Source organism: Hyposmocoma kahamanoa, unplaced genomic scaffold (genome assembly GCF_003589595.1).
Source record: "Hyposmocoma kahamanoa isolate Upper Pololo Valley unplaced genomic scaffold, ASM358959v1 232, whole genome shotgun sequence".
Taxonomy (NCBI): domain Eukaryota; kingdom Metazoa; phylum Arthropoda; class Insecta; order Lepidoptera; family Cosmopterigidae; genus Hyposmocoma; species Hyposmocoma kahamanoa.
Window position 1 is genome coordinate 1,457,617 of NW_020653750.1, and position 23,197 is coordinate 1,480,813.

Consider the following 23,197-nt stretch of genomic DNA (forward strand, 5'->3'; position numbering starts at 1 on the left):
GATTATCTTACGTAGCTATAAATATTTTGAAACTTTATGAATTACATCTGTGAAATATGTATATATTATTGAACTCGATAAGATAAAATACCAAATAATAATACCTGTATCAAAGCTTGTCGGTAATTAATGAAAAGTCAAAGTTGTAATGGTATTAATATATGTATATGCTCTTAAAACCGGATCATGTACAAATCTGACATGATATATCAAATTGTAAGGTCAACCTTAAAAATGAGCTGTTTTAATATAAATGTCGACTTCTTATTTCTTGCAATATATTATTTTGACCAAAAACGGCGACATTCCGAATATTTTGTAACATAAGTAATTTCGCAATGGAATTTGAAACTTTATGAAAATAACTCGTACTCGTAAAAGCCACATACGATCGTACGCCAAACGTGCTTTTAACACATGAAGGCTGTAAAAATAATACGAACTATATGAAACTTTCATAGATTTTTCATAGATGGCGCTACGGCTAAAAAAGTCGTTGAAAACCAAATACAAAAATCCGACAACAACCACATAGAAAAATTCGTAAGGCCAACTGGTTCGTTCCGTGGCTTAGTTGGCACGGTCTGGCATGGTCTGGCACGGTTTGCTAGGAGACGGTGGTATAAATTTTTTCTAACTTCAATCTTTGTATTAATAATTATAACAAACTAGTGGAGTAATTTCACAAAAAAAAATATCATGATGGTGAAACATTCTATATACAACAAACATTCAATAAAAAAATCAATTAAATTAAACAAATTATATAATGAAAATAAAATTTTACAACTCTTCTGTTTTACCATAAAAAGTTATCGACAAATGTTGTTCGTAGAATCTTTAATCTATCCTGAAAAGTTGTCAGTTTGCAAGTTTGGTCTTTTTACATCAATTGTGCGAATACTAATTAGTGTTATGCGTCTTTTGCAAAGAGACATTGTTAGCAAAAGAGTATACCCAAATATTAATTGATCTTACGTCTGACGACGTTATAAATAAAACAATTTTTCTGATAGTTCGGTCAACTTGTGGCAACGACAAAAACTATAAAAACATGAAAATTAGCTTAATAGTTACTTTACATTTATTACAGATTACCTTTCTTCCTTTATGGGAACTAAATATTAAGATTTTTAACCGACTAAAAAAAGAGTTGGTTCTCGATTCAATTGTTTGTTCTTGTATGGATGTTACGCGATAACTCCGGCATTTGTGAAAGAGTTCATCCAGGGAAGTACTGCCACCTTACCGATTTTTGCCACCAAGCAATAATGTGAACATTACTGCGTTCCGATTTGGAAGGGTAAGAAAGAGTGCTGGCAAAATTACAGGCACATGGACTTGTCAACTTATGTCTCAGGGTGACAGGCGCAGTGGCAGTATCGCTCAAATGTTTGCGACCCCTAAGATCATTTTGATCGTTGATAATTTAAAGCTCTGAGTGGCACTGCAACGAGACTTGTTCGCCTCGTCAGTTAGTATTATTTAAAAAAAATTGAAGAAAATTATCCGTCTCTAAGGGTAGTAAAATAGAAACAACTTTGAGGTCGGTTTTTTTAGTACCCTGTACTGAGATTACGTTATTATGAAGTTATTAGAATATAGAACTATAAAATATTATTAATAGGACTATAATAATAGAATAGTCTTTTCAAAATAAATAGATAGATTTTAAATTATTGTTTCAAAGTTTAGATATACACAGGCAATCAGAAATTAAATACACCAATAAATCAAGCCAAACCTAACCGATTTACAAAACAAGCAACAGCTAAATAACTTTCGTCTCAGTGACAAAGCGAGATAAGCAACAAGTTTGAAACAATGTCGCAACGGCTATTCGTATAATGAGCGCCACTTACTTTGTGAAAATAAAAAATACTGTAGGCGATCAACCATGATAACTATTCATTAAAATTGTGGGTGATTTGTCTCGCTCAAGACGCGGAAGCTTGAACGGACAATGGGCAATCTTGACTTCTTGAAAAGTGACTGGGGATGGACGGTTTGAAATGAAAAATGATTTCAAATGAGTGGAAACATTTCGACTTGTAAGAACATTGTTCTATTACTTATATACAAAATTTACTCTTCCAGTTATGCTGTTATGTAGTTAATCGCCGTATTGCAATAACACAATTTTCTAAATATTAGTGAGACTATAATGGGCAGTATTATAAATAACCTAAATTTACCGTATCTATTTACCGTACTAACGTAATCGACATTCTTATCGATATTTAGTTATTAACATAATATTTGGAATCAACGAAACGATGTTTACATATAAGCGGTTTTTTATACCTTATTTAATTTCATTTTTAATGTTAAACAAAATCAGCGTTAGTGATATATTTCGAAGAATAAAAGAACTAGATGCCAATATGTTGAAAGTAACCAAATGCAAATGCGTTAGTTGTGACTAGGAGGGCAGAATAAAAATAAATTACACAAGTTTAAGGTTAGACAAGTGCACAAAACGCGTCGTTTTACTCGAGTGTGCCTCGGATTGGATACTTAAGTCGAGGGTAAAATGGGTTTTATGAACGCGTTATACACTCTGCTTTTCACTTCGATTGCGAGGAAATTAAACAGCAATATTACAAATAAACGATTTTTTTCTACACGTGACTCAGGTCGGACTACATAATGCACCGTCATATTTTACAAGGTTTTATTTTTTTGCATTTCTATTTCCTATAACTTATTAGAATTACTACCTATTGCCTACTTTTTAATTTTGTAATATAACAAGGATTAAAAAAACAAAAGTAAAACTTTATTTTATAAAGCTCTAGTGTGTGTGTCTGTTGGCGCAGGCGTCATTGCCTCGGTCTTAAGCGACGATTTTATTTTATGCACTAGAGCATAAAATCCTATTTTATGCAGCCTACACCCAGCATAAATACGAACTTTAAGAGTATGATAAAGAAAATCATTTATTGCAGACAATTTACAGTTCATTTTTAACTGACTTCAAAAAAGGAGAAAGTTCTTAATTTGACTGTCTATTTTTTTGTATGTATGTTACGCGATAACTCTGACAGATTTTGATGATTCTATTTTTGTTGGGAAGAGGACACCTTATTATCGTTAGTGGTCCCATTTAAATTTGAAAAAAATATTCCACCTCTTAAGGTCTATCCACACATTACCGGGCCTGTGCCGGGACTGGCCCGCAGTTCATACAAACTAGCACGCCCCTTCCGCGTCCCGGGCACGGCCCTGATGTGTGTGGATAGTCCTTAAGGGTGGCAAACTAGGGGACGAATCCGGTTTCGCGCATTTTCCGGTAGCCGATTTCAAGAAAACTTGGCAAATAGACGTAATTTGCTCGAACTTTTGAGGTCGGTTTTTTTAGTACTTTGTACTGAGATTATATTACACCCTTACTTATAAATTTATCTTATTCTAATGTTAGTACAAAAATTGTATTTTAGAACTTTTAATTATATTTAATTAAGGGTAAAATACTACATGATACATGCTAAGATCACCGCGCTCCCAGGAAGTGAAGTTCGTTAACCTAGCAATCATATCAGCATAAGTTGCAGTAGAGCTCCTTGTGAACCAACGTTTCGGGCCCTTTGCAGGTCCCATGGTTGACTGTCAACCGTGACCATGGGACCTGTAAAGGGCCCGAAACATTGGTTTCTTTGAGAAAACAAATATACGCGATTTAAATCCGGAAAAATAGTTTCATTTCCTATGTTTTTAATTTTTTTTAAATTGATAAATTAGTAAGTAAAATAAATTTAATGCTGGTTAAAAATATGTTAAAAATATTGATAATAAGTCAAAATATTTTATAGCTTACATTTACATTTTAAACTTTGTGCCACCTACGATAAGACAGATGGAATTCCAAAGTCTAAAGCCCAACACTATCAACAGATAGTACATTTAAACGTGTACGATCTATAAAAAATATTCTTCGTAATAGGATCTATAAATAAATCGGCGCATCAAAATAGCATGCACACCAACAATATCATTTTTGGTATAAGAAGATTATAAATAAATTACCAACGTGAGTAATAAATTACCGATTATTCAGCCTTCGTGACCTAATAACAACTCTAATAGCACTTACGAGATAAATGCGTCGGTTAATGATTAACAAACGCTTATATTTTTCGTCGTCAATGAAGCAGTCGATGGTTAACTTAATCACACGGTCGGCCCATCCCGTTAGAGGCATCATTGTTAACGCTCTACCATGCAATCAATAGAAATAAGTATCGTTACATACCTATGTCCGGCGTAAATAACAATGACAAGGAGTTAAGTTAAACGAACATCTATAAACATTTAGAAGTTTCGGGGTTTTTTCATCTAATAAAACAATATTTAAGTATATTTTAATGGCCGTTCGAAAGTTGTGAACAACGTTTCGTTAGCTTTGGGAATTAAGTATTTTTTTAAATTATTATTATATTAATTTTTCTAAAATTACTTACATTTTTTTTTTTTTCAATCAAACCAACTGTTTGGGCTCCTTACAGACTCTTTGACTGAGGTGATATTTATAATCAAACAGTAAAGTCTGATATAGTCAGTACGCATTAAACCACCCTGATTCTGAAGTATAGTTATAGAAATAATTAAGTCGTTTCGGACTCTATACAGGTCCCATTGTCACGGCTAAGTCTAATGGGGTTAGTATGCATTAAACCAGTTTTTCTGAACAAAAGTTACAAAAATAATTAATTCGAATTACCATATTATTAATTTACCGAAAAAATAATGCTTTAAAAAAAGTAACACAAACAATTTTAAGACGAAGAAATTTTCTAAAGTAGAACGCCCAACACGATTCAGACACTAGATGTTACTTATTGATTTTAGGATATGGGAAACAATCATTTCCTTTGCAAAGGTTAATTAGCTTATTTAATCATATCTACCTTGACAATATTACAGGTAATGCACAATAAAAGCTTAAATACTTGCAAGTAAAACTAGGATTTTAAATTATATGAATAAAATTGGTGCCCAAGATGCTGGCAGCGTTCCCTCTGGACTGCCAGAGAGTTAAAGGTAGATACTGATCTACCTTTAACTTCGTAACGAGACAATCGTAGTAACTTGTATGTAGTAAATATTCGATTGAGATAACAACATCTTATCTCTGACATCGCGCATAATTTAACTAGGTACCTATGTCTTGGCGAAATATTGATCTTATCTTTATTAATAAATAGCGCATGGCGAAATTAACGGTAAGGAAGGTCTTTGTAATTTCATTTTATAGCAAGTTGGAGTTTATAGGCGTTAATAGAACGTACTATATAATTTATTACTTCGTTTGGATTAGAATACGTATTGTGTTTATGCATAATAGGTTTACATAGGTGTATAATAATAATAACAAAATTCATTTATTCAGACTAGATCTGTAACAGATTGTTAATATTTCACTTATAACAAAGAAACTATATACATATTTTATATAGGACAAAGTATTATCAATTAATGTTGCATTATTGAGCACTCACTTCTTACGGCAATCGTCATCAGGAAGCTGTTTTTATGATAGATTATGATTAATGTGACATTAGTGCTATCCGTTTTTTAAGGGTAAGGATGCCGGTGAAATTACATACACGTGGGACTTGTCAATTTATGTCTGAGGGTGACGGGCGCAGTGGCAGTGACCCTCAGATTTTTGCCCTTTAAAGCTCTGAGAGGTACTGCAAATGTTTTGGACAGGCCTGTCGCTTACCACCACTTGTTTGTCCCATCACTTGGTATCCTAAAAATACCGAAGCTCTTGCCTGACGACACTATCAGAGAAAACTTGGACGATGAAGGCACGACACCGGAAGGAATGGCGTGCATTTAAAAAAAACCTACACTCATTATTGGGAGAATAGTGGTTGAAAACACACACGTACTATTTTTTATTTATTTATTTTAATAATTAGCGTAAATTTATTTAATTAACAATACGATTATGACTATGATTTTTTTGTTTTCCTGATATTTCCTACCATGGGAAGAAAATCATTTTTTTTAATTGCCACGAAAGCCTTAAAATCTCATTACACAATCATTAACTCTAGAAAAGATCTTTTCTAGAGTTATTCCACTTTTATAATACGTGCTTGATACCACGTGTTATTTCTTTGTCCAATAATGTGTAGCGCATAGTAATTCAAAATTACGTTAATAATTTAAAATCTGATTCACTTCTGAGGCACTTGCAAAGTGAATTTTATAGCATTATGGTTCGTCACTAATAACAGTAATAAGTGTATAAGTTTATGACCCAGTGCTGATTATATTCGATTCCTTCCAGATAAATGTGTAATTGACTAGCGCTTCTTATAACAACTTTTTGAATCTAACTGCCTCGTTGGCCGAACGGTTACCACTCTGGTCTGCCACGCAGAGGTTCCGGGTTCCATTCTCGGATAGGGAGAAATATTTGTATGACCTTCATTTATTTTTCTCACGAGTTTGGCTGTAATTTGTGGTTGTCTATGTGTGTATCCATGGCATCCGAGACACAGGGTTTTCCCCAGTGCGGCGCTATGAGTATATGCGTTTTTATGATTATATGCTTATTCAATGCTGTGTAGATTTCGCCTAATTCGTTGCATTCCTTGCAATCCTCGGCCTATCGTAGAGATAGGGATATAGAGATATATTTATTTCTAAGCATACACGGTAAACACAGTTTACATGTTTAAGATTACACTTATGGTTCAGCGTGTTGCGCCGGTAACTGGCATACAAATGTTAATAGCAAATATTATACATTCTTCGCATTCATTACACTTAGTCATATTACTTATATAATTATAATCATGTCGTATTACATTATAAAATTAAATTTTGTTCATTAAATAATATAATTAAAGAAAAATTGCGGTTTAATAAAAAAGAGGAACGCATGTTAAAGCAATAAAGATGTAAAGGGTTGCAGGCTTTAACATTGAAATGTCAAAAACTCATTTACATTATAAAAACAATTTGTGACAAGCAATTAAAATAGTATTTTCGTAAATCTAGACATAGGTAACATTTTTATGTTGTCAGGTAATACATTATATAATTTAACGCACATGTTATAGCAATTCCTTTGAAAACATGTAGTAGTGTGTATATGTCGGGCCAAACGATAGGGATATCGGGTTAAAAAAGGAACATTTCTTGGAACGTATTTAGATCAAACCTGGCATCCTGGACCTCGTTGTCTATATAAGTCCCAATATTTTAGTCGACATCCTTCCAGTGTTAAACACGGAACTCAACAATTTTACTAACTTTTTATTACTTTTAATGGATTTTTGAGATAATTTAGGCCTTATAATCGCGAACAATGCTCTCAGAGAAAGTAATTTAGTTATATTGAACATACCCATTAATAACACCTTTTAATTAACAAGAACATGTATAATGATTATTTGTAGGTATATCCCAACCACTATCGTCGCCGCGTTTGCCAGAGCCCCAACTGGCAGTCCACGCTGCGGCTCAGCTGACGGAACCTGCTGATCACGACTACGTCACAAGTTTGTTGGCGGCTTGGGGACAGCTGCTTATGGACGATCTCATTGCTACTGCTAATGGTAACAAGGTGGGTGGGTCATGAGTGTACATTGTATAATAAAAAAAAGTCGCAATTAACGATTAGGGAATAAGTCTGCAGGCAAGGTATTCCACTCCAAAAGCGAAACGCTTCTTGCGAATCCTTGGAATATCCACAACATAGGGGTGAAACTCCAACCTACGTCTAGTCCAACGATCATGGAAAGCGGAAGGCGGAATTAAATCGTGCAATTCCCTCGCACACTCAATTCATTCATTCATATACTCAATCGCACGCTTAGCTGGCAGGTTAGCGAATAGAACACTACAGATTACACACAAGCACATGATACTCGTAATGCCGCCGAATATCTCTATAATTTATCAATTATCATCTCAATGAGATTCTATTCATTTCAAAGCAATAAGTTCAAAATTGAAAACGTTAAAAAACCCATTCGAAATAAAACAACATAACAACAGCCTAAAGTACTGGTAATAATAAAGGCGTCTCAGTGATATTAAATCATGTAACCAAATTATCAATTAGCTCCACACATGATTGGTTGAGGTGAAGGACACCGGATGTTAGTTTTTGTTCCTCATGTCCTAATTTGACTTTAAGCGATCAGCAATCATCCTAAAGCCGCATTTACATTTGAGCAGCTCACATGAACGATGCGCTAATATAATTTGAGCACAGTCTGCGCAATCGGCACTGTCACGCCGGTTATTCTTGTAATCGGCTCAAATATAACGTTGGTTAATACAAAATTTCGAACGTACTTAGTGTTTTTACATGGCCAACTTGAACTTGGCCTTTGTTTTGATTACTACTATTGTCAATTATGTAATTAGATATAGGTATTTACTGTAGAATTCATGGTAGTCTCACGGACGGTAGATAAATGCCGGGATGTATAGAGACTGTTGTAGGTGATTAATTACTGTTCTTTTAATTTGTTAGACTTACATAAGATTATATAACTCTAACAAATTAGTAATATCTACTTTAGTAGCAGTAGAGCTCCTTGTGACAGAGTTCGTCCAGAGAAGTACTGCCACGTTATCTAATTTCTGCCACCAAGTTCCGGTTTTGAAAGGTAAATGTACTGATGAAATTATAGGTATATACAACTTATGAACTTACGTCTCAGGGTGACAGGCACAGTGGCAGTGTCACTCAAATGTTTGCGATTTAAAGCTCTGAGTGGCACTGCGATTAATATAGACAGGCGTGTCGCTGAACAGCAGGCGCACGACTTGCTCGTCCCGTCACTTGGTATCGTAAAAAAAGACAGACAATATCCAAATTCGTTCACAAATTTTCAGTTGTTATCTGTATAACATTGACATCGACGTGAGAAGTAAATTAAGCCGCTGTAGTAGGTAAACAAGTAGAACAGGAATCATTTGACAATTGAAATACCTTCAGTACTTACACAACATAACATGAACCAACAAGGTACTTAACTCTTCCCATACGAAAGCTATAATGCATTGAAAGTTATGAATTACATAGAAACTTGCATTCCATCCACGGCTACTACGTTGCAGAGCATCCTTCATTCATACGGCACGTTATACTTGACGTGTTACTAGGTTAAATTGACCCTGTATGTTTCATTTGGTGGCAGCGTGTTGCATAACTTTACGTGATAGTTCGAAGGGTCACATGGAGAAAGGTTACGTGGTAGAAAGCCGAGACTTCTCAGTATTTAGTTCCTGATGGGTGCGCCCACTTGAGTCGACATTTGAGTTGATAGGAAGTTGGCTTCATCACTAACGTGACCACACGTCCCGGTTTTAGCGGGACACTTCTGCTTTTAAGCTTCAAGTCCCGCTGTTCCCAAATACTAAATGTGTGGAACATTTAAGAAAACACGACATACGTGACAATAAATTGTAAAAAATGGCGCAAGAGCGAAATATAAGTAAAGCCAGCCCACCAGATCGCACAAGATTTTTTTTTTTGTAATTTTTGGTCATTAAACATTTTTGGTTCTTTTTGATTATTTTTAATAATTAACCATTACGTAACTATAATAAACGTATATTTTATTTTTAAAACAACAATAAATTTACAAGCGTCCCGCTCTGAGGAGAAAAAATAATGGTCACGTTATTCATCACCTTTAATGAATGGTCTGATGCTCAGTTATGAAATCCTGTCAATTGTATTGTTAATTAATTTATGAAGGAGGAAACACTTAACAGGTTCTATTTTATTATGGTCTTCAAATCTGCAAACAGCCGACGAACCACCTGATGCAAAGTGGTAACGGTCGCGCCGCCTATGTGCATTTGAGATATCACGCAAGTATTAATTGTCTGCCTTCCGACATAAGGTTCTAAATCTCCTATTTCCCTACTCTTCAATACGGAACACAACAGTCATCATATTTCTTAATAGATAATATATATATCTCATGTTCTCAAGATTTCACATCTGTCAAATTTGTTTTTTCCGCGTTTTGGATTTGGTCCATCGTAGCGACATTTCTTTAAAATCGTTAAATTAATTTATTTGCCTGTTTTATCGACTGACAGACTATAGTGCTAAACTCTTTAGATTTTGAGTGAAGGCTTGAAGTCCCTCGTCACCCGGTATTCCTCTTACTCCACCTGACCCTAGTATTGTTCGCCACCGGTCACGTCTCGGTTTTCGCGGGGGAGAAGTGGACGGCAAAAAGCCACTGTGCTACTCCGAATGTTAGAGACGGGGTGAATAATAAAATCTATGAAAGCACTAATGCGTGTTAGTAAGGCGTAGTACATATGTGTGTCAAAACCGTAGCAAGTGGAAGACTGTTCTTTCTGCCGAAAAAGGGCTTGAATGTATGTATCGTACAATAGGTAAATTAAAATGGATCGGCAGTAAATAAGACCGACGCTACCATTTCGTTGCTCCCAATACATTTTAACAACGAGCAAGTTAATCACATAAACAATCTGTGTACGACTATCAAATTAACTCTCTACTAATAAAAGCACAGTGAATTTATCAAAAGTGTACGAGTGTATGCTATTCATATAGAATCTACTTGACAAATACAATCATATAATGAAGAGTTACGCAATGTTGATTCCACAAATACAATTATGTGAATTACGTATTCGAGATGCGTGTAGTGAAAGTTTTGTAACACTTTTAAGACATTGTTCGTTGGCGAATAATAATAATAATAAAAACCGTTTTGCAGAAGACACAATTGTTTGGGCCAAATTATTTACGCTACGTATTTTTTTTTGTGAATATGTGTGAACATTATCTCCTATAAAACATAGAATTTGTAATGAAAACGTAAAGTACTCAAAACTTGAACAAAATGTATATACCCTGGCACACTTAGCTGAAAAAAAAGTGAGAACATACAATGGTAAAGTTTATCCCTAAGTAAATAAGAATTAGACATAAAGTAGCAATTAAATAAATATCTTTAAAAAAAATCGAAATTACAATAAATGCATTTTTTTAGATATTGTACAAAATGTAATTAAATCAAAGTTTAATAAATAAAAAGTGTATTTCTTATTGAATAACATGATAATTTGTTTTCTGTCAAATCACCCGACTAGTTTGTTATTATTATTAATACAAAGATCGAACACAAAGAAAAATTCCTTCGACCTGACAGTACTCGAACTTGCATCTGTGCCAAGCCAGGGCTACCGCTATACCAACGGAACTGCAGATCGAGTCAGCAGCCCTTATGAATTTCTCTAAGTATTTGTGACAGATCTTTTGTATTGCATTGAGCGACACCTGTGTGAAATCTATGAAGCGTTTCAGTCATCCGGTACCTTTACATCTACCAGTCTTTTTTTTATAATAACGCACACACTCAACATAGCCCGCACTAGGGAAACCCTGCATCGCGGATGCCATGGACACACACATAGACAACCACAAATTACACCCAAACTCACGATAGAAATAAATGTAGGCCGTACAAATATTTCTCCCGATCCGGGAATCGAACTCGGGACGTCTCGTCGTCGTGACAGTCCAGCATGGTAACCGGTCGGCCACAGAGGCAGTTTAAACTTGTTTAAAGTTTAAGCTTAAACTTTTTTATAACGTCTTTTTGGATTTTACATATTTTTGGTTTTACTATCGTATTTAGTTTTTTGACTATCTCAACCAGGAATTTTAATGATAATTTGCAATAAAAGTTTATAGTGCCTTATTGCAATAATATATTATTATTACTGATCTCTAGTATTGCGATATTATTCATTGAATATTATAATGTTTTTACTACTAAACTAAAACGATCTTACACAATAACGATCTCTATTATGCTATAACCTCAAAAATGTAAATTTTAATACATATTAAAATTTGTATGCCATTGCAGTTTACAACAGGGTTTAAATAAAAAATGCGTTGCAACATAATAGATAACAAGGTAGATAAGGTTAATAATTATTGTGCGATTTCCCACGTCATGTTTTCATTGAAGTCGCTGTTCAGTGGCTAATCTTATCATAATAAATATATTTAAATATCATGGAGATATTAATTTTATTGTGAAATTATTTCACTAGTTTGTTATAATTATTAATAAAAAGATCGAACAATAATAAAAATTCCTTCGACCCGACAGGACTCTAACCTGAAAAGTTAAAATTATAATTAAAAAATATCACAATCTTTTGTGTTATTATTAAATAAATGTCCTTAATTACCTACACAATGAACATTAAAAATCATTAATCTATTTCAGAATTGTCAAGAAGCTAACTGTGAGTACGTTCGATCAGCTCCAACAAGAAACATCGACTCTTGTGGCTTCGGTGAGTAAGACTGTACAATTAAACCCTAAATTAGTTATAAATTTAGTTTAGTTAAAACTCAGTAGTGTTTTTGCACTACTAACTTAACTTTAGGCTTAAAGACGCCTTGGTAGCCTTATAGTTTGACCTACCGCCTCTCAAGCAGAGGGCCGTAGGTTCGAATAATTTATTATAAGCTTTTCGATGAAGGAAAACATCGTGATGAAACCTTTTATAATATCAAGTGACGGGACGAACGAGTCGTGTGCCTGATAGTAAGCTACACGTCCGTAACAGTTGCAGTGCCCCTCAGAGCTTTAAACCGCAAAAATCTGAGGGGCACTGCCACTGCGCCGGTCACCCTGACACATAAATTGACAAGTCCTATGTGCCTGTAATTACTCCAGCACCCTTACCCTTCAAAACCGGAAAGCAGTAATGCTAACATTACTGCTAGGCGGCAGAAATAGGTAAGGTGGCAGTACTTCCCTGGACAACAAGCTCTACTGCTGCTTAACCTGCATGCCGAAGAAGGTTCACAACCCTCGGAAAACATGTTGTCTCCAACCGCAATGGACCAGCGTGGCGGACTTTTTTTTATAATATCAAGTGGCAGGACGAACAAGTCGTGCGCCTGGTGTTAAGTAACACCTCTGTCCATAACACGCCAAGACCCTCGCCTGAGGGAAACCCGTGTCAAGCAGTGAGTTGATGAAACGAATGTTTTACTACCATGCAATTTTTTTATAAAATTACTCCACTGTTTGTTTACAAACCGCCTCATCCGAAGAACAAAGTCCGATGTGATTATATAGCGAAAAATAAGCGCCTTGTCGTCGAGTTGCGGACACCAGCCCGTTACACCAAGTACCAAGTACCATATAGCGAAAAGAGAATAAGTACGTTACGACATTAATTTCGTTATTCAACAACAACAAAAAAATCGAACAACAGTCGATCTGACATCCACAGCGAAGAAGAACGAACGAAATGTGCTATGTCCTGAGAACAAGTAGCCTTGCACACAGATCTTTGTTGCACGCATGAGACGAAAAGTCATCTAAGTCAACGACACCCGACTGCAAAAGTGTAAGATCACCTTCTACCAATTTTTCTCATCTTTCTCAGCTAACAGAAAAAATGCGTTCTTCAAATAACACATGATTTTAACATTATGATCTAAATCATAGTTTCCCAAAGTGGTCCAAAGGTGGGTGCTGAAGAGTATTAGAGAGGTGATAGGGGCGTCGGAAGCAATTGGGGGGCGTTGATGCTGTCCAGCGGATGATACCGCATTTGAAAAAGAAACTTAATTATATATATAAACTATACAATATATACATACATATAATTTTTCCCTTGTGATTTTTTGTGTTAAGTTAATATAAAAAAATACGTATTTTTTGTGGTGGTGGGCGTTGCAATTTTTTTATCTTGCCTAAATACGCGGTGAGCCAAAAAGTTTGGGAACCTATGATCTAAATAGTGACTTTTGATTTGGTCATCCTTGTGGACGGACTTATAGCCTATCGTAACACGAGATCCTATCCTACGGCGAAGGTAAAAACACTCATTCGTCAGGTGGATACATAAACCTGATTAGTGACCTACGTAATGAAACAAAATAATACTTATATCTGACCCCAATACAGTCTAAATTGCTAAAATCTAAATAAGTTTGCATAATGACGCAGAATCATGTGATAAATTATTAAATATGCATGAGCTTCATTAAATTTACGTTCTAAATTATCAGGCCTTACATACGAGTGCTTGTTTTGTGCGTACCAGGAAATAACTGAATTGCAACTGGTTTCGTTTAAAACGTAGAATTATGTAAGTGAACAAGTACTTAGATAATTTAGAGTTTTTACGTTTGACATTTCCTCTTCATACTAGTTAATGAAAATTTTATTTCTTTTTCACAAAAACTTAAATTGGAGTTTACGATTGGATTTTCTATGTAGGTATTAGGAAGACCCGCTCTTCCAATATTCTTTAGTATACAGAAATAAATATTAATTGGTTTATATAATGTACTATATTACACATATTATAGTTAATTTGCATTTAATTAGTAGCAGTAGAGCTTCTTGTGATAGAGTTCGTCCAGGGAAGTACTGCCACCTTACCTATTTCTGCCGCCAAGCAGTAATGTGAGCATTACCGTGTTCCAGTTTCTTGAGGTTGTATACCTTTATAGATTTATACTGGCCGTTTAGTTTGTTTTCATAGGTATATCCAATAGCTATACGTCGATATGCGCTTTTTTATTTTTGCTTTATCCCCTAAGATATGTACTGTATAGTTTCTGTAATGATGAATATATAATATTATAATCAACATCTCCCGTCTTTTTCGCCATTTTAAACACGGTTTTGAAGAATAAGGATGCTGGCGAAATTACAGGCAAATCATATCAGTCTTAAGTCGACGGGAGTAGTAGCAATGCCCCTCAGATCTTTGCGATTTAAAGCTCTGAGTGGCACTGCAACTGTTATGGATAGACATGTCGCTTACGCACGACTTGTTCGTCCCCTCACTTAGTATCATAAAAAAATACTAAGGCTTTTGCGGAGTTCACCCGTAGCGGAACACCGTACGGAGCAATCCGCAATCACTGTAAAACGATGTTGTAACGCCACACGTGTCACTCCGCTCCGGTGCTCCGCGCGGATGGTCCACAGAAAAATTTCAGATATCCGAACGTTCCTACTTCAGATAGACTAACTCGTTCAATTCTGATCACTACATATCATCTATGATATAAAATATGCCACAACAGGTTAAAAATGTCTTAATAGTCTATTAACAAATATTGTTTACATTCTCGTCCTGATGTACGAAATAAAAAAAATCGAAAATTAAACTGTATTTTTCCCCAGAACACCGTGATCAAATGAACCTAGCTACCGCCTTCGTCGATGGCTCTTCTTTATACGGTAGCTCCGAGAAAGAACTTCGTTCTCTACGGCTCTACGATGCTGGAAAAATCGACTTGGCGTCCTGCCGCAAGTAAGTTTTAAAATTATAGATTTCAAGGCTTTCGTGGTTATTCACTAAATTGCAGGCTTCTTACTTTTTACTGTGAACTTTAATTACTAAACAAAATACCCAGATCACAGGTACATATTTAATTAGAAAAAAAATATATTAAAAAAACATAATTATTGAAAAGAAAAGCAATGTATATTAAGGTCCATACACATTAGCGCTGCGCTAAACGGCAAACGTAACACGATGCATTAAAAAAAAATTGTATGAGTTTATAAGCAGCGACGCGCATGCTCCTGTGGGTGGGGACTGCTCCGCGGGGAGCATGAATAGAATGAATAGGAAATTGAAACCTGTGTAAACATTGTCTGTAGATTACAACCGCTACTATGTGGTTAATACTAGGTTGCAGAGCAGCGACGTACAAGACAGCGCCTCGTCACGCAGCTCAATGCCGATACGTTTGGACCTTTATTAATAACAATAACAACGTACACACTCATAGACCCGCACTAGGGAAACTATGTGTCGCGGGTGCTAAGGACACACACATAGACAACCACAAATTACACCCGAACTCACGAGAGAAATAAATGTAAGCCATACAAATATTTCTCCCGACCTGGGAATCGAACTCGGGACGTCTCGTCGTCGTCGTGAGTCCAGCATGGTAACCAGTCGGCCACAGAGGCAGTTTAAACTTGTTTAAAGTTTAAGCTTAAGCTTTTTTATAACGTCTTTTTGGATTTTACATATTTTTGGTTTTACTATCGTATTTAGTTTTTTGACTATCTCAACCAGGAATTTTAATGATAATTTGCAATAAAAGTTTATAGTAGCTAATTACAATAATATATTATTGTTACTGATCTCTAGTATTGCGATATTTTTCATTGAATATTATGTTTTTACTACTATACTAAAACGATCTTACACAATAACGATCTCTATTCTGCTATAACCTCAAAAATGTACATTTTAATACATATTAAAATTTGTATGCCATTGCAGTTTACAACGGGGTTTAAACAAAAAATGCGTTGCAAGGTACAAGGTAGATAAGGTTAATAATTATTGTGCGATTTCCCACGTCTTTTTTGTTCAGTGGCTAATCTTCATTAGCGTTATTATACTCGTTCATTTTTTTAAAACTAATTTGAGTACATTTTTAATAATCTTTGTATTGCAATACTAAGTTTATTGAATATCACGGTGTTTTACTATCGTAATATTCAATTTTATTTGTGAAATTTTTCTGCTAGTTTGTTATAATTATTAATACAAAGATTGAAAACTAATAAAAATTCCTTCGATATCGGCTGAATTCCAACCAGTGCCTTCATCATACCGTGCCTGACACTCTCCTAACAGACTTACGATTTGTCTTTGCTTGTTGCTGATCCTTGTTTTTGGTTTTTACCGACTTTTATGCGCCATCTGTGAGAAATCTATGAAAGTTTCTTCCCTTTTGTCTATATTGCATTTTTAAACACTTACCAATTAGAGGTTAGAGGGCGTTAAAACGAATTAAAAAAAATCTTTTTAACACAAACACGCATGGAAATTTCGAGTTGTAAGCGTTGCACAGCTCAATTAACAACTACAAAAGTTTAACAAATGTTTTTGAATACTTTAAAAAAAACCAAGAAACAAATGTGTACTGTATATATTTTATAAAAATATAACCCGTGTTTTGCAAATAAATGTACTTACCTGAAAACCTATCTTTATTGGCCTACTCTCGTTTTTCGCTGTGAATTTTCCTGCTCAGTTTTCACTTACTTATTTTTTCCGTGGTTTTGTGCTAATACTAGCGTGTACTTCGTGTTTTCGTGAATAGCGATTTATTATAACAATATTGTCTCGAGGAGCGTCTTGCGTACACGAGTTTATAGCGTCATAATATCCTTATTAATATCTTTCTTGACAAATTACTATGAGTATACGAATACGCACGCAATAAGAATGTACGTTATTACACATGATGGTACGCAAGTAATAATTATGTAATTTAAATAAAAGCGTACCTAAAACTTATGCACAATGGTTTTTTTTTTACTTGTATGTCGTCACGTAACAGATTGTATGCAAATTAGATCGACGCCTTGAAATGCATTCCGACATTTTGATCTCGAGATTCCAACCTGCGAATCGTCATTAAAATTTATTGTAATTGTTCCATAGTAGGAAAATACTTGATTTGTTTTTTAAATGTAAATTGAAGATTTACTTCCCTGTCACGTGTTGTGTGTTTAGGTACATTTACCTAAATTAACTCCTTTAAATCCGTTTCATTAAAAGGATCTTCGGTAATTTTTGAATAGTTCTTTAGATACTTAGGGATATATAAAATTTCTGTAGGAAATAATTATTGAAACTAAAACAAAAAATAGAAGAATTTATTTAATGTAAAAAAATATTTAAAAGTTTTATGGATAAGTGCGCATTTGACTCTCACCTGATATAAAGTGACGATGAGGTCGACGATGAAGTATGCACATCAATATAATGCCTATTCACTCTCGCCTTGAAAAGGCCCAAGTTATAGCGTTCAGGGAACAAAAATGCAGGCGGGCAATTCCACTCCGATGCCGTATGCCTTGTAAATGTGGAAGCGTAACGCTTCATGCAAATCGTGTGTACACACAACGTAAGGGTGGAACTCCAGCCTACGTCTACACCCCCGATGATGAAAGATAATAGCGGAATTATTCCATCGCACATTCTCCGTGATATTACATCCTCCGTGATTGTACTCATATGCGTACTTCTGTTATATTAATTTTAGCGACAATAATGTATAATATTTTTTATGTACTTAAAAATTGGGAAATTCAAACATTTTACTTAACCTTATTTGTAGTATTTAAGCTTATAATTAGATTTGCAATATATCCATTATTCCTTCTGATATATTACTTCACGTTTTCACGTATTCACGTTTATTATTGTCATTCAAAACGTCTTCATGAAAATACATTTTTATTATCACAGATGTAACGACGGCACACCCACAGCGCCTCTTTACAAGGCGATTCTGTCCGAACACAATCGTATCGCTGGCGAATTGTACTCCCTTAATCCTTTCTGGGATGACACCACATTGTTCTTGGAGACGCGACGAGCAGTAGCAGCCATTATTCAGCACATTACTTATAATGAATTCTTACCAGTACTACTGGGTGAGGTAAGTGAAATAATTTAAATTGAATTTATCATTTGAACCCAAATAGCAAACCAGTACCTACAACAATACTCCTTCAAACTGCTATGAAAAATCTTTTTCCTGTTGTGAAAAATGGAAGCCGTTATAATACTAATTGTTAAGTCGCAGCTGCGAAGCTGAAATGGAGTTATGCTGGTCATATCTGCCGCATGCCTGAAAACTTGTGGGCCAAGATAACCATCCAGTGGAGCCCCAAAAGCGTGAGGCGCCGCGGCAGACCTAGGAAGCAATGGCGTGATGAACTGGACTCTTACGACAAAGCTTGGGTCCAGTTAGCTCAGAATCGGGATGCTTGGAGGGATCAGGCCTCTGCCCAGCAGTGGAATAAATACATCATGCTAATAATGTTTGCACACTACGTCCGATTCGTCTCAGTTCCAAATCCGAGAAATGACGGTCCGAAATCTAAACGAAAGAGACGTTCAGAAACAATATTTTTCATAGAAGTGCAAATTGTCACAGCAATATAATATTATTGACAGGTGGGCATGGCAAAAGCGGAATTGAAGCTAACATCACTCGGCTTCTGGCGAGGGTACTCTAGCGCGAACCGCGCCGGCGCGTACGCTGAGCTCGTCGCCGTCGCACCTGTCTTCAAGGCCATGATGAACGAGAAACTGGTAAGGACAATACTCATTAGTCGTTATACGTTTTTAATAAATTACGTAAATAAATAATATCAACCGGTGACCTAGTCTCACAAATAGCAATTACGAGGGTTCCGAAGTAACCGGAAAAGTTACGATCCTTTACTTTGAAAAGAACTTTACCAAAGGCCCCCATTTACATATGTTAACAAACATGGGTTTTTTCTCTCACAGGTCAACGGTACTATCACTCTGCAAGACTTAATCCGTACAAGTGCTCACAAAGTCTCTCGCTTCCCATCATCAGCTCAATGGGATGTGAACCGTGCGAGAGATCACGGTGTCGCCTCTTACTTGAAGGCTTTGAGACTTTGTGAACCAACGATGAATGTGAAGTCTTACGCAGATTTTAACAAGCTGGGTTTTGATAGAACACAACAGGAGATGATGGCTGATATGTATCGGTAAGACGCACTCGTACCCTCCTCCAAATGTCATCAATTCGAACTTAAATTAATATAAGGTTCTATAACACTCTGCTTTTTAAATATCAGTGCAGCGTTGCTCTATGGTCTGGAAGATTAAGACTAAAAACAAAACACTTTCACTTCTATTTCTTTATCCGTGGTACAAGAGAAGCTTACGATTTCATACAATAACCATTGAATTGACTCTCCAGTATCGAACGTAAAAACGCTAATTTTATTTGAATTTTAGAAACGTGGAAGACATCGAACTAGTTATTGGAGGCGTAATGGAGAAGCCTGCAACTGGAGCCGTTATCGGGACAACTCTGGCTTGCGTCTTGGCTCTACAATTCGCCAATCTGAAAAAGAGTGACAGGTAACCGAATACCAATCTAGTATTTAACATTTTATTTAGAAATATGGTAAGTATCTTGCGACTGAACTGAAGGCTACTTACTTACAATTTCTGGGTGTCTGTTACCAAGATGTTATTTATTAACTACATGACTATATTTTTACAGGTTCTGGTATGAGAACGATCTTCCTCCGTCTTCTTTCTCACCTGTAGAACTCGCTGCCATCAAGAAAGTGTCTCTATCTGGCCTGCTTTGTGACGCCGACAGTACCATCGTAAATATTCAGCCTAAAGCCTTCGTGAAAGAGGATCCTTATTTGTAAGTTCGTTTTGTCTTCAATGTAGTTACACTTAAGTTTGCTCTCACTATTAATAGTGTTCAGATTTCCTTATTATTGTTGAAAATCTGAAAGTATGTTTTACTCGGCAAGTCTGTAAACGTTTTATGTCCAACAGGAACGCAGCGCAGCAATGTAGTCAACACAACCGCCTGGAACTATCAGCTTGGCGCGATGAAACCGGTGCCAAAGCGGCTGAAAGACTCAGTCAGGATATGATCGCCACAGCCCTAGAAAAGGCTAAACAAGAAATGGCAGACAGGAAAAAACTCGAATACATGCTTTGGGAAGCCAGTAAGTAAATCCAGTTTTGAATCCTGCGAATGTTTACATGGTAGAATATAACGTAACCGATTAATTTCAAGAATTCTTTAACATTACCTTGCAAGGTTAGTTAAAAATCTTCGTTTACAGATGGAGGAGCTGATCCCAAATCTCCAGTTGGAACTGCTGCATCCTTCTCAAAGGCCAATAAATACGCCTTAAAACTCGCCAACACATCCCTCTTCTTTGAATTCGCTACCAATGAGCTTCTGAACTCCCTTAACACTGGGTAAGAATATTAATTTACTATGTACATTGACTTACGTATTGCTAAGTGCCCTTTTTTATGTAAGAATAATTTCATTTTTTTAGGCACCGTCGAAAGCGTCAAATATTTGATGATGCTCTTGGCTTCAGTACAACTAATGATTTTGTGGACTCCCTACAATCAGTCGACGTTAGTGGTTTCGTAGGTCAAGACCAATCAGGGCCAACTATTGAACCTCAATGTGATGACAACGGTTCTTGCGATCCAGATAGTCCATTCAGAACTTACACTGGATATTGTAACAATTTGAGGAACCCCAATTTGGGCAAAAGTTTGACCACATTTGCAAGATTATTACCTCCTGTATATGAAGACGGTAAGGGTTGATTAGTTTGTACACTGTACAAATATTTGACAAATATAAAACTTCAACATATAAGTAATACCTGAATCATTCTTAATTAAGAATAATAATTCTTCACAAAACTAGTGTCAAAAGATAGGACCATAAATCTGCAAATTCTTTGAACATGTGTTCCAAATACCAAGCTAGAAGTTTATATTCTTTTCCAGGTGTAAGTCGTCCACGTATTAACTCAGTGACAGGCACACCACTGCCTTCGCCCAGAATAGTGTCCACGGTGATCCACCCTGATATATCTAATTTGCACACACGATACACACTCATGGTGATGCAGTTCGCGCAATTCCTCGACCACGAGCTTACTATGACACCTATACACAAAGGTAAATCTAATTTTTTGGAAATACAAAATTCTTTCCTTTTTGCATGATTGTAAAATTTTGGCGAACCAATATAACTTCAGTTCAATCAGAAAAATAATCAGTTTTGCTTGATTTTATTGTATCTGCCAGCGATTTTATCTATAAGTTACATAGTTACTGATTCTTAACGGCACATTAATGTCATATATGTTCCTAATATATGGACACATTTACTTTTTCTCAGGTTTCCACGAGTCAATCCCAGACTGCCGTTCCTGCGACTCGCCACGCACCGTTCACCCAGAATGCAACCCATTTCCAGTACCAAGGGGAGACCACTATTATCCTGAAGTCAACGTCACGTCTGGGGAGAGACTGTGTTTCCCCTTCATGAGAAGTTTGCCTGGTCAACAACAACTTGGTGCGTACATCCTTAGCGGGCAAATATTTTGTCGTTTTGCCTAAAGAACTGTAAATTTGTGACATACCTTCAACAGTCACATAAAGATTAGTTGAAATATTGGTATTTGGTTCATAGTATTCAACAGACAGGTTTCCAAAAAATTTGTCGTAAAGTGAGTCTTCTTCTCATTAACCAGTATTAGGTACGACTTGAAGAATGGGCGTAGGAGGTCTTCAGGCTCTTTCTTCTCATTTTAGGCCCTCGTGAACAAGTGAACCAAAACTCTGCTTTCATCGATGCATCTGTAATTTACGGTGAGAACCCGTGCATTGTACGCAAACTACGAGGTTTCAACGGACGCCTAAATGCCACTGACAACCCACATCATGGTAGAGAATTGTTGCCGAGGTCGGACAGCCATCCAGAATGCAAAGCGCCGAGCGGATACTGTTTTATTGCTGGTAAGGGTCTACAGCTACAAATTGTTGATTCGCAACAGAAACTTTGTTGATTTATGGGCAAAAAAGAGCAAGTGGTGGTTAGTTCTTGCATATCTTTCCATCTACGTGGATGTAGGAAAATAGCTTTCAAAAGGATAATGTATCTTTGTTTAGTACCACAAAGCTCGTCCAATATAGTTTATTTCTCTTTATTCCCAAAAACTAAACACTAAACCAACGAATACCAAGGTTGTCACAATACCTACTTTGTATTTTAGGTGATGGCAGAGCATCCGAACAGCCAGGTCTTACAGCGATTCACACGATCTTCATGCGAGAACACAATCGTTTGGTAGAGGGCCTTCGAGGAGTCAACCCTCATTGGGATGCTGATTTACTCTTCGAACACGCACGCCGTATTCTAGCTGCTTCATTCACACAAATTATCTATAATGAATTCTTGCCGCGTCTTCTTTCTTGGAATGCTGTCAATCTTTATGGATTAAAGCTGCTGCCTGCAGGTAATTTCTTTTTTGTCGAAGTTCTGTTTAAGCAAAAAGTTTTATTGTTTGAGAGAGTAATCCAAATATTTTTACTTTAATTATACAAAATATTGTAAATTCCTAAATGCAAAAAATTGTCTTCAAATAGAAACGCACAAGTTCGCATTTTTATTCATTAGGCTCAGGCTCTATTATAAGGATAACTTCCAAATTTAATTTCAGGCAGTTTGTTATTTACTTTAATACTTTTGGCATGTACCATGTATTTCCAATTTTTGTATTATGTAACTGAAGTTTTTATAAAATCGTTA

The 23,197-nt window shown here is 35.9% G+C and overlaps 1 protein-coding gene across 1 annotated transcript in view; it reads left to right on the forward strand.

Annotated features, from left to right (window-relative positions):
• LOC113228591 overlaps positions 1-23,197 on the forward strand; it is a 67,102-nt gene that overhangs the window by 38,530 nt on the left and 5,375 nt on the right. The window contains exons 4-18 of the mRNA XM_026461947.1: positions 7,419-7,585; positions 12,267-12,336; positions 15,201-15,330; positions 18,304-18,496; positions 19,018-19,155; positions 19,357-19,586; positions 19,840-19,965; positions 20,111-20,263; positions 20,401-20,576; positions 20,697-20,835; positions 20,919-21,190; positions 21,388-21,561; positions 21,785-21,961; positions 22,201-22,404; positions 22,662-22,904. Coding sequence (XP_026317732.1) covers positions 7,419-7,585; positions 12,267-12,336; positions 15,201-15,330; positions 18,304-18,496; positions 19,018-19,155; positions 19,357-19,586; positions 19,840-19,965; positions 20,111-20,263; positions 20,401-20,576; positions 20,697-20,835; positions 20,919-21,190; positions 21,388-21,561; positions 21,785-21,961; positions 22,201-22,404; positions 22,662-22,904 — 2,592 coding nt within the window. The remainder of the gene's footprint in view (positions 1-7,418; positions 7,586-12,266; positions 12,337-15,200; positions 15,331-18,303; positions 18,497-19,017; positions 19,156-19,356; positions 19,587-19,839; positions 19,966-20,110; positions 20,264-20,400; positions 20,577-20,696; positions 20,836-20,918; positions 21,191-21,387; positions 21,562-21,784; positions 21,962-22,200; positions 22,405-22,661; positions 22,905-23,197) is intronic.